The 13,771-nt window shown below is 48.1% G+C and overlaps 1 protein-coding gene across 1 annotated transcript in view; it reads left to right on the top strand.

Annotated features, from left to right (window-relative positions):
* SLIT3 (slit guidance ligand 3) overlaps positions 1 to 13,771 on the top strand; it is a 724,331-nt gene that overhangs the window by 580,563 nt on the left and 129,997 nt on the right. The window contains exons 10-12 of the mRNA XM_069555989.1: positions 378 to 449; positions 6,400 to 6,471; positions 10,092 to 10,163. Of these exons, the coding sequence (XP_069412090.1) occupies positions 378 to 449; positions 6,400 to 6,471; positions 10,092 to 10,163 (216 nt within the window). The remainder of the gene's footprint in view (positions 1 to 377; positions 450 to 6,399; positions 6,472 to 10,091; positions 10,164 to 13,771) is intronic.

The raw sequence follows: 13,771 nt of genomic DNA, 5'->3' as shown, positions 1-13,771 counted from the left end.
ACAGGCAATGCTATCTGTCCATCTCTCTTTGCTCATCCTTCTCTTTATCGCTTTGGCTTTTTCAGCCCTCTGGTTGCTTCCTACAACATTTCCTGGAGATGACAACTGCTTCCCAAAGACAACTTGTCATCAGCAAGAACCAAATATGCTCAAGGAGAAGTCATCTCTTCTAGCTTTCTCCCAGGGGAGTTAGACACTGGGCTGGGCACCCCCAGACACCAGAACATGAATCTCTGGCCTTTGGACAGCGTTTACCGAGTCTCTCTTGTCCAAGAATGTGCGCTGTTGATGGGGGAAACCATCCTGTCCTCAAGGCCCCGGCAACCACTTGTTGATTAATAAATGGTTAATTGACTCTTCTCTGCTCTGTTTCTCAGACGCCTGGAACAGAATTCCATCAGATCCATTCCTGCTGGAGCCTTCACCCAGTACAAGAAACTGAAGCGCATGTGAGTCTCCCCAACGAGAAAGGAGGCCAGATCTTTTCAGGTTGAGGGGTTGTAGGTATAGTGGGCAATCTCCCCAGATAAGGAGCTGCATGACCATGCTTGGGAGATCTCAATGTTAGACCTGGAATGTCTCCCAAGACTGGGAGGTACGGCCTGAGTGTTGCCTTCAGATGGGGAGGTGTGTGGGTTCAGGAATCTCAGAGCTTAGGCGTCTCCAGCAAAAATGTGGTAAAATTATCTGGGTAGGAGGTGGGACTGAGTTGGCCTAAACAAGGCCCCATCTCACCGCTTCACTGCCCTCTGGCTTTGGGGGTGTGGACCTCAAGTAGGTGCTTCAGTGGAGATGTGACAGTGAGTCCGTATCACCCCGCAGCAGCATCACCAGCACCCATACCACCATGCACACATCCAGCTGACAGATGCTTAGCAGGTGTCCACTGGGTGTAGACAGCTGTGCTGGCATCTATGCGTAGAAGACGAACTGAAATGAAGTCTGCTCTGATGGTGCTTACATATTCAAGTGGGAGGGCAAGTATTAGAAATTGTTCAGTACTAGAAAGTATTGGGTTGGCCAAAAAGTTCGTTTGGGATTTTCTATACCATCTTATGGAATAAAATAAAAGAAGGGAAGAGAGTCAGGGAGAGGCCGTCTCCAGGAGGGTTGGCCCATGAAACCCTCTGTGTGTGGGTGACCTGAATGAAGGAAGGGAGGGAGTCTCGATGAGCTCTCAGGATGGTTTGCAGAATAGTGAGGCAGAGTGGAGTGAATGAAGAGGAAAGTGGCAGAGACTGTGCAGGAAAGGTAGGTAAGGGCCAGAGCCTATGGACCCTTGGTCAGGACTTTCTAATCTTTCTAAGTGAGATAAGAAGATGAGATCATCACCCTCAGCCGTGATGCTCCCCATCCTTGCCATGACCACCATATCCAGTATTACGCCATCACTGCATCCTATCGGTACCTGGTGACACCCACATGACTCACAGCATCTGAGCCTCAGTGCCCTCATTCCCGCCATCGTGGCAACATCATCAGCACCGCCCCTCCCCTTCACGTGACTGCCGTGAGCACTTCTCTGTGAGTCAGAGTTGGGTACTCTGAAGGGAGGCTAGTAGGATTCAGATACTCCCCCAACCATTGCCATCATAGATATGAAGAACCTGGGAGGGAGGCTCTCATCCCTTTTCCAACCTAAAAAATCATTTATGATAGCCCAGTAATCGCGGTGCCATCTTCATTGCGTTTGCTTCCTTTCTCCGCCCCGACAAAGGAAGGAGAGAGTCATGGACCTGGTTCTGTTCCCTTCCTCTGCAGGCTGACTTGTCAGCCTCCCTTGAGTAGCAGGGCCTACATTAAAGAGGCTAAGTGTCTGCTGGCTCCTTTTATGTTAAAAAGAAACACCCCTGAGAAACAGTGGCATTGGTAGGCTTTACCCTCAGATATCAGGAAACCAACTTCCCATCTCCCTGGAAATCCAAACCAAACAAAATTTTCTCCTGGTACAGTTCCAGAAGTAGAAACCAACATAGTGTGCCAGCCTTGAGCACATTCTCCTTCCCCCCACTAGGCAGCGTTCCTGTTGGAGGGGCTGTATAAATATAGGCCTTAATATTTAAAACCTTGGGCCATTTGTCTCCCGGTCTCCCTGCTTTCCCAGCTCATTTTCCATCCCTCCCCCAATTCATTTTTAAAGCCCAGCTTGATTATGCAGCCAGATAGTAATTTCAGTGAAAAATGACAAATTCAGTCACTGCCCCAACCTCTATCTCTTGCATGATTTAAGTGACTACTCTCATTTTTTGTGAAGTCCAGGTAATTTAGAACATAGCTATGTTTTACTGTCCTTTCTCCATCCGCTTAGAATTGCCACGATCTGTGCATTCAAAATTCATAAGACCTTCTCAGTTATGATCTGGGGAGTCAATTTCATTTTTGATCATTTTGATACTATTGATATTTACTATGATGCTCTTTTTTTCCTTCCCAAGAGGATGGTGGTAGGAAAGAGAGAGCGCTTAAAATTTTTTCTGACTAACAGAACATCAGAAATCGAGACTGAAGTGCAAGGGCTTGGGAGACGTAGGGTCCCTGGTGAAAACATTTTAAAACACAAAGGGTGAATTCCTCCCTGGTGTAAGTGACCAGTTTATCTCTACTATCTCACAGAAAGATGTTTTCCTTCAATAATGAATGAACCACATCCTCTTCTTATCTCCATTCCAATGACAAAGTTTTCCTGATTGAATGGCTTTGTCCCTGAATAGAATGAATTTCAGGTGGTCAGCTTAGTGTACAAAAAGTATTTCCAGGTAAAATCTAATATAAAGGTTGTACTGTGGTTCACTCACTCAGTCGTATCTAACTCTTTGCGACCCCATGGACTGCAGCATGCCAGGCTTCCCTGTCCTTCACTATCTCCCAGAGTTTGTTCAAACTCACATCTGTTGAGTCAGTGATGCCATCAACCATCTCATCCTCTGTTGCTCCCTTCTCCTCCTGCCCTCGTCAGGAGGAAAAGACCCCAGCATCAGGGTTTTTTCCAATGAGTCAGCTCTCGCATCAGGTGGCCAAAGTATTGGAAGTTCAACTTCAGCATCAGTCCTTCCAATGAATATTCAGGGTTGATTTCCTTTAGGATTGACTGGTTGGATCTCCTTGCTGTTGCCGGGACTCTCAAGAGTCTTCTCCAGCACCACAGTTTGAAAGTATCAGTTCTCTGGTGGTCTGCCTTTTCTATGGTCCAACCCTCAATTCATACATGACTACTGGGAAAAACCATAGTTTTGACTACACAGACCTTTGTTGGCAAAATGATGTCTCGGTCTTTTAATATGCTGTCTGGGTTTGTCATAGCATTTCTTCCAAGGAGCATGCGTCTTTTAATTTCATGGCTGTGTTCACCATCCACAGTGATTTTGGAGCCCAAGAAAATAAAGAGGAGGAGGGAGCGTAGGAGGCATTAGGGAGGATGCCGCAGTCTTACACGGCTGGTTAAGCGGGAGCACTGACACTTGAAGGCCACACCGTCAAGATGTTGAGTTCTTTCCCTCCCACGCTCTTAGGCAAAGCAATATTCCACAAGTTCCACCAACTTCTAGTGTTTTGAGCTCATATTCCCCACTTGACCCTCGTCAGCATTGGAAGTTACCACCTCTTTTCTGAACAGCCTGCAAAGGCCACTTCTTCTCCATCATCCAGGGGACTGGGGTAGGTTTGAGACTAACCATTATTCTGAAATACTGATCTGAAGTATAACTCAGGGACCACCTGCCTTGGAATCACCTGGAGATTTGCTATACATGCAGGTGTCTAACCCCAGTTCCCCAGCTGGCCAAATCAGACTTTCTATGGGTGTGTTTAATTTTTTTTTTTAATCTTTTAGCCTCGCTTCATGGCATGTGGGATCTTAGTGCCCCAACCAGGGATCAGACCTGTGCTCCCTGCATTGCAAGCATCAGGGGAGCCCCTGAGGGTGCATTTTAATAAACTTCTAATGGGGTTTGAGAACCAGTAGTCAAGGATGACCCAGACACCAGGAATCAGCTCTGGAGCCACCTGATGTGGACTGGGAGGGTCAGGCGTGGAGCTGGGTGGGCACTCAACCTTCCTAGGCTGCCTTCCTGTCCAGGGCCACCACCTTCTGCACCCAACTCGAAAGTAGAAAGGAGGCTGGAGACACCATTTCTGTGCCCAAATCGCTGTGTCTGATCGCTTGTCACTCCTGGTCCTTTACCCTCCATGGCTGCTATTTCCCTCCTACAGAATTAAGGACCACAGTCAGTTCCCAGCTAAACCGTCACTTCTCCAATGTCTGCGTGCATGCGTGCCTGGGCACTCAGTCATGTCTGACTCTTTGCGACCCTACAGACTGTAGCCCACCAGGCTCCTCTGTCCATGGAATTTTCCAGGCAAGAATACTGGAATGGGTTGCCATGCCCTCCTCCAGGGAATCTTCTGACCCAGGGATCGAACCAAAATTGCTTGTGTCTCCTGCATTAGCCAGCAAGTTCTTTACCAGCTGATCCACTGGAGGTGGGGAGGGCAATCCCAGGTCTACTCCCCAGCATCTTCAAATCATGAGACATCTCATCTTGTCCTTAGAGAAAAATGCTTCTGGAAGTTTAGTTGTGAACTGAAAACTAATTTGCACTGACAAGGCTAAAGCAGAGGGCTTCCCCACTGGCCACAGAATTTTCTCTCACATGGTAGAGGGCTCAGGACCTTGAAGGGACATTCCACTAGGGATGTCACCAAAAAAAAAAAAAATCACCAAACAAAACAGACTTTCTCATGATCTAAGTACAGACTGTGCACTTGCCTGAAGTGCCTTGCTAGGCAGCCGTGCTGAGGCCCAGCAAGATTAGGGTAATCTGGGGCATTTGCTTGTTAAGACCCTTATACAAAAAAAGAGCTCTGAAGAAAAGCCTGGTGTAAGCTGAAGAGTTTGCGAGCACAATCTGTGGATTTGTTAGAGGCGCTCTCGCCTGCTCAAGGGATAAGCCCACCAGCTGTGCCTAAGAAACCTTAACCTGAGAAGTAGCTTTCAACTCACAAGCCATGGAAACAGGGAGGGAAGGGAGCAGAGACCTAAGCACAAGTTGTTGGGCAGCCCTTCTGAAGGCTAGTTTCCCAGGTGGCGCTAGTGGTAAAGAACCCGCCTGCCAATGCAGGAGACATAAGAGACAGGGGTTTAATCCCTGGGTCAGGAAGATCCCCTGGAGGAGGTAACAGGCAAACCGCTCTAGTATTCTTTGCCTGGAGAATCCCATGGACAGAGGAGCTAGCAGGCTGCAGTCCATAGGGTTGCAAAGAGTCGGACACGACTGAAGTGTCTTAGCACACACATGCAGAAGGAGCAGAGAAACAGACTCAAGGAATGCACTTAAGAGGCTAGCGGAGCTGGGCATCTGACCTCACTGGAAGCAGTTGCTTAGATGCGCTTTCTTCTCAATATTCCGCTGTCTCCTCCTTGTTGACCCTCCAAGGCCCCCAACTTCCCCTCTTCTTCACAAAAGCAAAGACCCGTTGATTTATTTTGTTAAAGAAGAGGCACCAGAGTTCATTGTAGCTGGAAACTGGAGCATCTCCACATCCAGGGACAGGAGCCCAGAGGCTGTCTCTGAGCTAATGACTTCTAAGAGACATCTCTGCACTCAGGGAAATGTCGTTTGTGAGAACTAGATGTGGGTGTTCAGAAGTCACTGGGGAGCTGCAGTATGAGCAACCTCCTGATCGGGGAGATTCCAATGCCCCAAGGCTGGGTTAGCTGCCTTCTAACACACAGCATCCTTCTCGCTCACATGGTTTCTGGTCTTCACCACCCTGGGCTTGCTTCCGTCCAAGAGGTATTGCCAGTGGCAATCCCATGTCTCAAAGTCACCATGAGACTCTCATGATGTCTTTACACCACACGGCCTGAAGATGTACTGAACCAGAGACTGCAGTCACTGCTCAAAACCACCATTCAGGTCAGGGAGAAGTCGCTGGGGACGCAAAATGACTCAGGACTTTGGGGGAGAAAAATAAGCATTTGCCAAGACATTACACAAGGAGGTGAGGCTTACAGGAACCCTGGGCTATGTTTGGGCAAAGCTGGCTTTTGCTTCATTTATGCTATAATTCCCTGGTTCTGCAACCTACGATAAGGCCCTCATCTAACTGGGTGCCATTTCCCACCTGCAAAGCGAAGGCTGCCGTGTCCATGGCCGTATGTCAAAGTCAAGGTGCCACGAGTAAGTGTGCTTTGAAATCCAAGAAGAGTGATACACATATATAGTGCATTTTATCATGAGTCATTTGAATTGAATGATCTTTAAGCCGCTGCTCTCGCACTATAAATAAATAAATAAACTGACTGACGAATTCATCCTCATCATTTTGTATACCTGCGATGCTTGGTCCACCCCTCAGATATGGCCATTGTGTTCTCAGACTTTCCTGTTAATTTTTCAGAGACATCAGCAAGAATCAGATCTCGGACATTGCTCCAGATGCCTTCCAGGGTCTGAAGTCGCTCACATCACTGTAAGTGGGGAGCAGAGGCATGTGGGGTGGGGGTGGGAGAGGGATGCATCCATATTTTCCAGGAGGTGTTTATCAAGCTTTTATGTTCCCTTACCCACTTGTGGCAACCTGGTAAAAGAAACAAATATTTCTTCAGGGGAAATTGATCTTGGGGAATATTTCTACAACCCAAATGCATTATTTTTATTGATTAAGTGCCCAGCAGCCTTCCCAGTTATTGGCTTCTAACTCGAATGCATCTTGTCCTCCAACCACATCCCCCGCCTCAGCAGCCCTGTCCAGGGAGATGGAGAGAGAGGATTGTAATGTATGATTAGTACCACATGCCCATTTTTTCCATGCATGTGGCCTTGTCTAGGGAGGATCTCATTTTCTTCCTCTGATTTTAAGGCTTTTTCTCCAAACCAAACTCATGGCTATTGTTCTGAGAATGTATCAACCCCATCCTGTAAGCCTTTCTTGGATTTTGAAACCTGAAAGCAGGCTATTGGATGGAACCAAAGCTGTGCCTACCAGGGACTCGGAGACCCTCTGGGGCAGGAAAGCATAGAGCTTTGTTCTGACCCTGCCAGTGACTTGCCCTGTGGCACAAGGACCATTGTGCATCTTGTGTGCATGTTCCCTCACAGGCAAAATGGCACAGTGACACCTCTCCTGCCTGAAATGCGTTCATGACTGCAGTCACAACAATCCCTGGCAGTACTTACTGAGCACTTACTGCATACCTGGTACTCTTCTAGGGGGCTTGCAAACTTCATCCTCACAAGGACCTAAAATATGAAACCTGTCCTCATCTGTCTTTGATGGTTCATCTAAAAACTGGGTCATCTAAACTCCACACAAACAGAGGGTTTTGTCTCTTTCGATCCTGGGTGAATCTCTGGTACCTCAAACAGTACCTGGCACATAGTGATTGTGCAAAAAAAAAAAAAAAGACATGTTGAATAAACAAATGTGACTTTGGATATCCAGAGTCCACAGTAACAAGTGAGAAAGACCCAAGCAGTCTGATTCCAGAACCATGCTCTTGATCCCCATCTATACCGCATCCTGAGATAACATGAAAAGTATAAGATACAGCTAAGGTATCATCAGTTGATATTTGTATTATTTGGTGACCTGCCCTACCTGACAAGGGTAAGGCTGCTCAGAGGCGAGCTATCCGTGCTTTGTTTCTCTGTGCAACCTATTTGTTTAATTGATGAGTGGGCAGGTAACAAGATACACATTTTCCCCCACCTGGCCCTATTCCGCTGGGAAGGGGCTGGAGACAGGGAGGTCTCTTGATTCAGCTGTTGCCTGCTGCTGGCGGAGTAAATTAGTTTCATTTATCAGGTAAAACATCTGGTTGGGATATCAAAGACAGGATTGTGTGTAAGATTAGTGTCTGCTTATTGTGCTGAAGATCACAGAGGAGGCAGGAGAGAGGCCGTCTGCCACCGGGGTCCTCTCCCTGCTCCCGCCTCCCTGTCCCCGTCTGTCTGCTTCCCCTTTGCTGGGGTCTGGGAGCCTGCTGAGGACAGTGAGACGCTTCCTGTCCTACAGGAAAAGAAACTCAGAATCTGGTTGCCAAATGGGAAATTGGCATGCCGCTAGCTAATTCTGAACCCTATCAGGGCATTGTTTAAATGAAGTGCTTCTCATTCCCAGTATATGCATTCATCCATTCAACAGGCGCTTACTATGTACTGAGCAGCCTTTCAGGCACTGAGAATGTGGCCGTGAACTGGACAGACAAGTCTTGGCCTCAGGGAGCTTTGAACAACAACACGCCCCGCCCAGAGTGAGGAATGGCCAAAGTAAAGGGCAAGAAAGCCTTACCCCATACCTGTTCATTATTCTCTCAAACAGGCGTTTACCGTGTTAGATCCCGTTCAGTTTTCAGCTCTAGGGAGCCATCCATGAACAGTCCGCATGATGTCATCACGCACATGGGATCTATTAATCTGTTAAAGGGGGCTGCAGAGGACACACAGAAAATGTTTAAAATAAATAAATGTATAATAATATAACATGACATAATGAAAAGGGATGAGGTAATAAAAAAGGTGATAGAAAATGACTAATTTAATGTATGTAAATTGTTACTTAATTTAAAAAAATCAAATGCAGAAAGAAAGAAAATGTTGACTGAGATATTCAAGAGAACCTTCCAAGGATGAGTGTTTAAGCCCAGATCTGAAAGGAGGAAAGGGAAGTCCAGGAAAAGAGCTGAAGATACAGGCAGACAGGTCTGTGCCCAGAAGCCCCCACATAGACTACAGCCCACATCAGCCATCAGAGAGTGGCTTCGACCCACTGAGGCTTAGGCACACCCCACGTGGACCTGTGATTCAAGGACCCCCTTTCCCCACCCTGCCCGTCGTCCCCCCAGCCCCTGCTGCCCTGGAGGGTCTGCCATCCGCCAAGCCGAGCACACAGTGATGCTACCGCGTTTGGCACAGTGAGCAGTGAGGCAGTCGTATGAATTACAAATGGGAGCCTGGGCCATCGTGCTGACTTTTATTTAGTCATTAACTTGTTGAAACATCAATGACGCACACCCGCAGGCTGAGCGGGACACTTACTCTCTCCTGGTGGAGTCTGGAAAATGGGGGTGGGTTTATCTCTCCCATTTACCATTTCCTCACCCTAATATTTTGCCTCCTCAAAGACATGCCACAGCCTGGATTTGCAGTCTGAGCGGGAATCAAATCTTGGGTTAATTCAGTGTGCTCCAGGCCTCGAGAGGGAAACATTTTTTTAAAAGGTCTTTCTTAGCTAAGTTCCCTCCATCTCAGAGGAGGCTGGACCCAAGAGATCATCAGCGTCTGTGCCATGGATGAGAGCAGAGAGAAGCCAGCAGTGTCTACGGAAGAGCCAGACTCAGGAGACTTCTTCCCCACACTTCTGGTGCGTCAGAGGTCACCAGAGACCAGCCCTTGAATAGGAGACCCCGTGTGAGGGACTCCGTAGGCTGGAAGACAGAAGGGTGAAAAGAATTCCTTGGTTCCTGGAGCTCAGAGAATCGAAAAAAGAGGCTGGAACGCAGAAGCTGCTGTTACTGCAGTTACAGCTCCTTGCTCCCTAGTTTTTCCAAGGAGCCCGTCCTTGACTCAGCAGTCCTTGAGCCAGCTGGGTAGGACCTCAGATATCCAAAGCCCTGTCTAGATGGATGATTAAAGGACTCAGTTCAGGAATTCCTTAGGATGGAACAGGATATTAAAAGGAAACATTCTGTAGGCTGGGCTCAGCCTGATCGATACCCACTGAAGACAAGAAAACACAGGGCTGGCTGGCTTCCCACACGTCTTGTTTATTGCCAGGGTGTGAGTCATATTAGCACCTCTGGGAGACACCGCAAAGGGACTGTGTCTTCCTATTGTGGGTTCCTTATTGAGTGGGGCTGCCCAGGAGGAGATGAGGACGGAGTCCCTTCCTCCTCGCCTCTCAGACGGCCTGCCCCTCCAGCGTCAGAGGCGCGAGCCCGCTGTCTCACTGGTGAGGAGGAGGGAAGAGGCAGGCTGGGGAAGGCGATGCTGATTTGCCACCGGAGTGGGCCGAGGTGGTGACCTCCTGCGTGAAGGGGTGACAGCGGCCTCTCACCCGTGGTGACCACTGTCCCCTCTGCTCTTTCCCAGGGTGCTCTACGGGAACAAGATCACGGAGATTGCCAAGGGACTGTTTGATGGGCTGGTGTCCCTACAACTGCTGTGAGTAGGAACTTTGTCACTAATACTGTCTCTAGAACTGTTTACAGGCTCTTTTCTGCAAACTTTGAGCTGTGCTCTGTAGTGTTCTTCTTTTGACTTTGTGCTCATTAAAAGGAAAAAAGAAATTGTTTTGAGCTATCCACCCCTCACCTCCACCGCCTCATATTGGTGGAAAGAGAGCCAAGGAGTTGGCAGGGGAAGGCTGAAGTCAGTGTACACAAGCGAGGTGATGCAGCCTGGGAGCCTGACCCACGCAAGAATCACTGCCCTCAGGCTTGGGAGGCTAGAAATTAAGCCAGAGTTGAGTCCACAATATTGTTCAGAATTTAGGGAACTAAAATATTCATGCACTGTATTCCGATACTAAGGCTGAAATAGAGCTGATGGTAGACATGTGACCTTGAAGGAGGTAGGGGTGGGGCAGTGAAATAATTAGTAGCATAGTCAGTCACTGTTGTGGCTCTATCTGGGAAAGGTATGGCTGAGGGAGGAAGTGTTTATTTAATTTAAAGGAGGATTTCTTGCCTCAAATTTTAAGCTCTGGGATTATTTATTTGCGTTTATTTCATTCTGGTCATTTGAGCTTACATGTTTGAAGACAGTAAGTGAACTCTGATGTGGAGAGACAAGGAAAGGAATTTAGCTCATCTTGTATTTGAGGATTTTATAATCAGGCTAGAGTTATCTCTGGTTTGTGATCAGGTAGCCGTAGCATCTACACGCATGTACTGTGGGTGTGGGAAGCGTGTGTGTGTGTGCATGTGTGTGTACACACCCGCACATCCATGTCTGCACGTCATAATTCCTGTTGGTATTAGGGAATGATCTTGAGTATCCTGTGAGCAATGGACCGTACCAAGTTTCAGAGAGGTAAATGACTTGCCCTCAATCACACAGAAACTGGGTGTGGAAGCTGGAGAAGAGCTTACATGGTCCTGTGGCTCAGAAGGCCCCCACACCCCTGAATAGCACAAGATGTGTGTTATCAGAGGCATGCATCTGAGTACAGATGAGTGTGTGCGTGTGTGTGTGTGTGTGTGTGTGTATGTGAACGTGCTCCCTTGTAAAATCACCTCCAAGTCACAGGCCCCTTACAGAAGGGGCCTGGGCCCTTCCTGCCTCCTGTGTGCTGTTAAGTGAAGCTCCATCACGAGCTTGCTGACAACGTAGTCAAGTTCTATCTCCAGATGGGTGGGCAGTCAGGAGCAAGGGTGGATAGAAGGTCCAAGGTGCATCTCACACGGGGACGCCCAAGACTCTTCAAGAAAAAGGAAGTGAGGCTTTTTCTTTAGCTTTTTCTCCCCACATTTCTGCTCTCTATCCTTTCTGTGCCCTGGACAGAGTCTCCTCACACAGTATCGGCACATGAATCACGCCTGGATGAGGTGGCCAGCTAGTTTTCAGACAGTGCATCCATCACAGCACTGGGCAGGCTTGTTTCCGTGAAGAGGAAAGCCAGAGAAAGCAAATCCTGTGCCCTTTGCCCTGCTTCCTCTTTGTCCAGCCCTGCACCCCTCTGTCTCCGTGTCTGTCTCCCTCTGTGTGGCTCTGTGTACCTATCAGTGTTCAAGGCTCGCAGCCCTAGGTGGGCCTTTGTGGCTATTTGTTAGAAAGACACGCCAGGGCTCTGCAGGGAGCTGGGGGGGGGGGGGGGTTCACAGATGGTATTCTTTGCTTGGAGCAAAGAAAATCTAAGTTATAACTGCCACCAGAAGGCCAGTTGACTGTACCTATTAATCCCCTGCCAGAAGATAACAATAGGATGGCCTAGAGGGAGATTCGGAGGTATTGTGTTTCACTGGGCTGGGGTAAATATCCTTTTACGGTCATGTTTTGATTGTTGAAAGCTATATGCCCTTGTAGGCGTTAAGGAGAAACATAGCATGCATCAAAGTGCCTAGCACGGTGCAGGGCATATAGCAGAAGTATTAGGCATGCGTGCTCGGGGGCTGTTTCCCGCCACTGTTCTGTTCCTGCGTCTGCTGTTTCATCTGGCTGTGGCAGCTCTCAGGTGCAGCGCTAAGGAGCTTTGTTGTGGTGTGTGTGCTCCTCTCCGGTCGTGGCGTCTGAGCTTGGTTGCCCCACAGCGTGTGGGGTCTTAGTTCCCTGATCACAGATCAAACCCCCGTCCCCTGCCTTGGAACGCAGATTCTTAACCACTGGACCATCAAGGAAGTCCTGAATGCATGGTTTTTAAAAAAGGAAATAGATCCAGCTCCCAGCTGACAGCAGTCATAAGATGACTAGAGCTTTGCATGGGCCAGGAAAAGACTCTGGTTGCATCTCGTTACTTTGAGCTGATGGAGTTGAATATCCGGGAGTGAAGACAAAGCTTCCCCCTTCTCTCGAGACTGAGAGTTGACACAACTCAAGTTCCTCACTTTCCAGAAAGAACCAGCAACTATAGCCGTCACTGGGCTCTGACCTGGTGTTGAGCAATTCTGATTAAATCTAATGTAGCGTTCTGCCCTCGGTAGATTGGATTTCTCCTTGTTAGACTGGAGACATTCCGATAAGAAGGCACTGATTAGAATACCCTGCTAGTCTGGGAAATTTCCTTTCCTTTGACTTGAAAGTTTTCTGCAAGGGTTTTGTGTTTTTTCTTCTCTCTCCATCTCTCAAACTATGGTCGCATCACAAAGCAACTATATTCGTTGGAAGAACTGATGCTGAAGCTGAAGCTCCGTTACTTTGGCCACCTGATGTGAAGAGCCAACTCGTTGGAAAAGACCCTGATGCTGGGAAAGGTTGAGGGCAGGAGGAGAAAGGGGCAACAGGGTGAGATGGTTGGATAGCATCATCGGCTCAGCGGACATGAGTTTGAGCAAGCTCTGGGAGATAGTGAAAGACAGGGAAGCCTGGCGGTTGCAGTCCATGGGACAACAAAGGGCCAAACATAACTTAGTGACTGGAAAACAACAGCAAAAAGCCAGGCTGTCTCTGTCATCCAAAATGATCTTGGATGTTTCCTTTCTGGCACTTAAAAAAAAAAAAAAAAAAACCAAACTTTTTGTTTCATATTGGGGTATAGCTGATTAACAATGTTGTGATAGCTTCAGCTGGATGAGGGAACTCAGCCATACGAAGAGATGCATCTGTTCTCCCCCAAACTCCCTTTCAAACCAGGCTGCCCCCTAACAATGAGCAGAGTTCTCTGTGCTATATAGTACAACCTTGCTGGTTAACCATTTTAAAGATAGCTGGCACTTCTTTATAAATCCCCATGTGCCCGTACTTTCCATGTCGTACACATCAAATTAGAGTAAAAAGATGACTGTAAACAAGAGACAGCCGCTCTAGTTCATGGCCAGCACGCTGTACAAGAAGCAGAGTTCATACTCAACCCACGATAGGCAGGTGTGTTGTAGCTGGTTGTCCTGCCTGCCCATCCCCTCTTTCCCTTTGTCTCCAAACTTTTCGGCCATCCTACTACCCTAGGCCAGCCTGTTAGGTACCCATCCCTCCTGGGTCATCTTCATGCCCTGTTGCTTCAGGCAGACGGCCAACACTAATGGGAAACTGAGTCTTCAGAGTTTCTCAGAGGCTGCAGCCAACAGGTCTCCGTGAACAAGCTTCAATAGCCCTGGGAAGGGACCACAAGTCCAATA

Source organism: Ovis canadensis, chromosome 16, assembly GCF_042477335.2.
Source record: "Ovis canadensis isolate MfBH-ARS-UI-01 breed Bighorn chromosome 16, ARS-UI_OviCan_v2, whole genome shotgun sequence".
In the NCBI taxonomy this organism is placed as follows: domain Eukaryota; kingdom Metazoa; phylum Chordata; class Mammalia; order Artiodactyla; family Bovidae; genus Ovis; species Ovis canadensis.
Note: the sequence above shows the minus strand (reverse complement) of the source record. Positions and strands in the feature narration are given on the sequence as shown.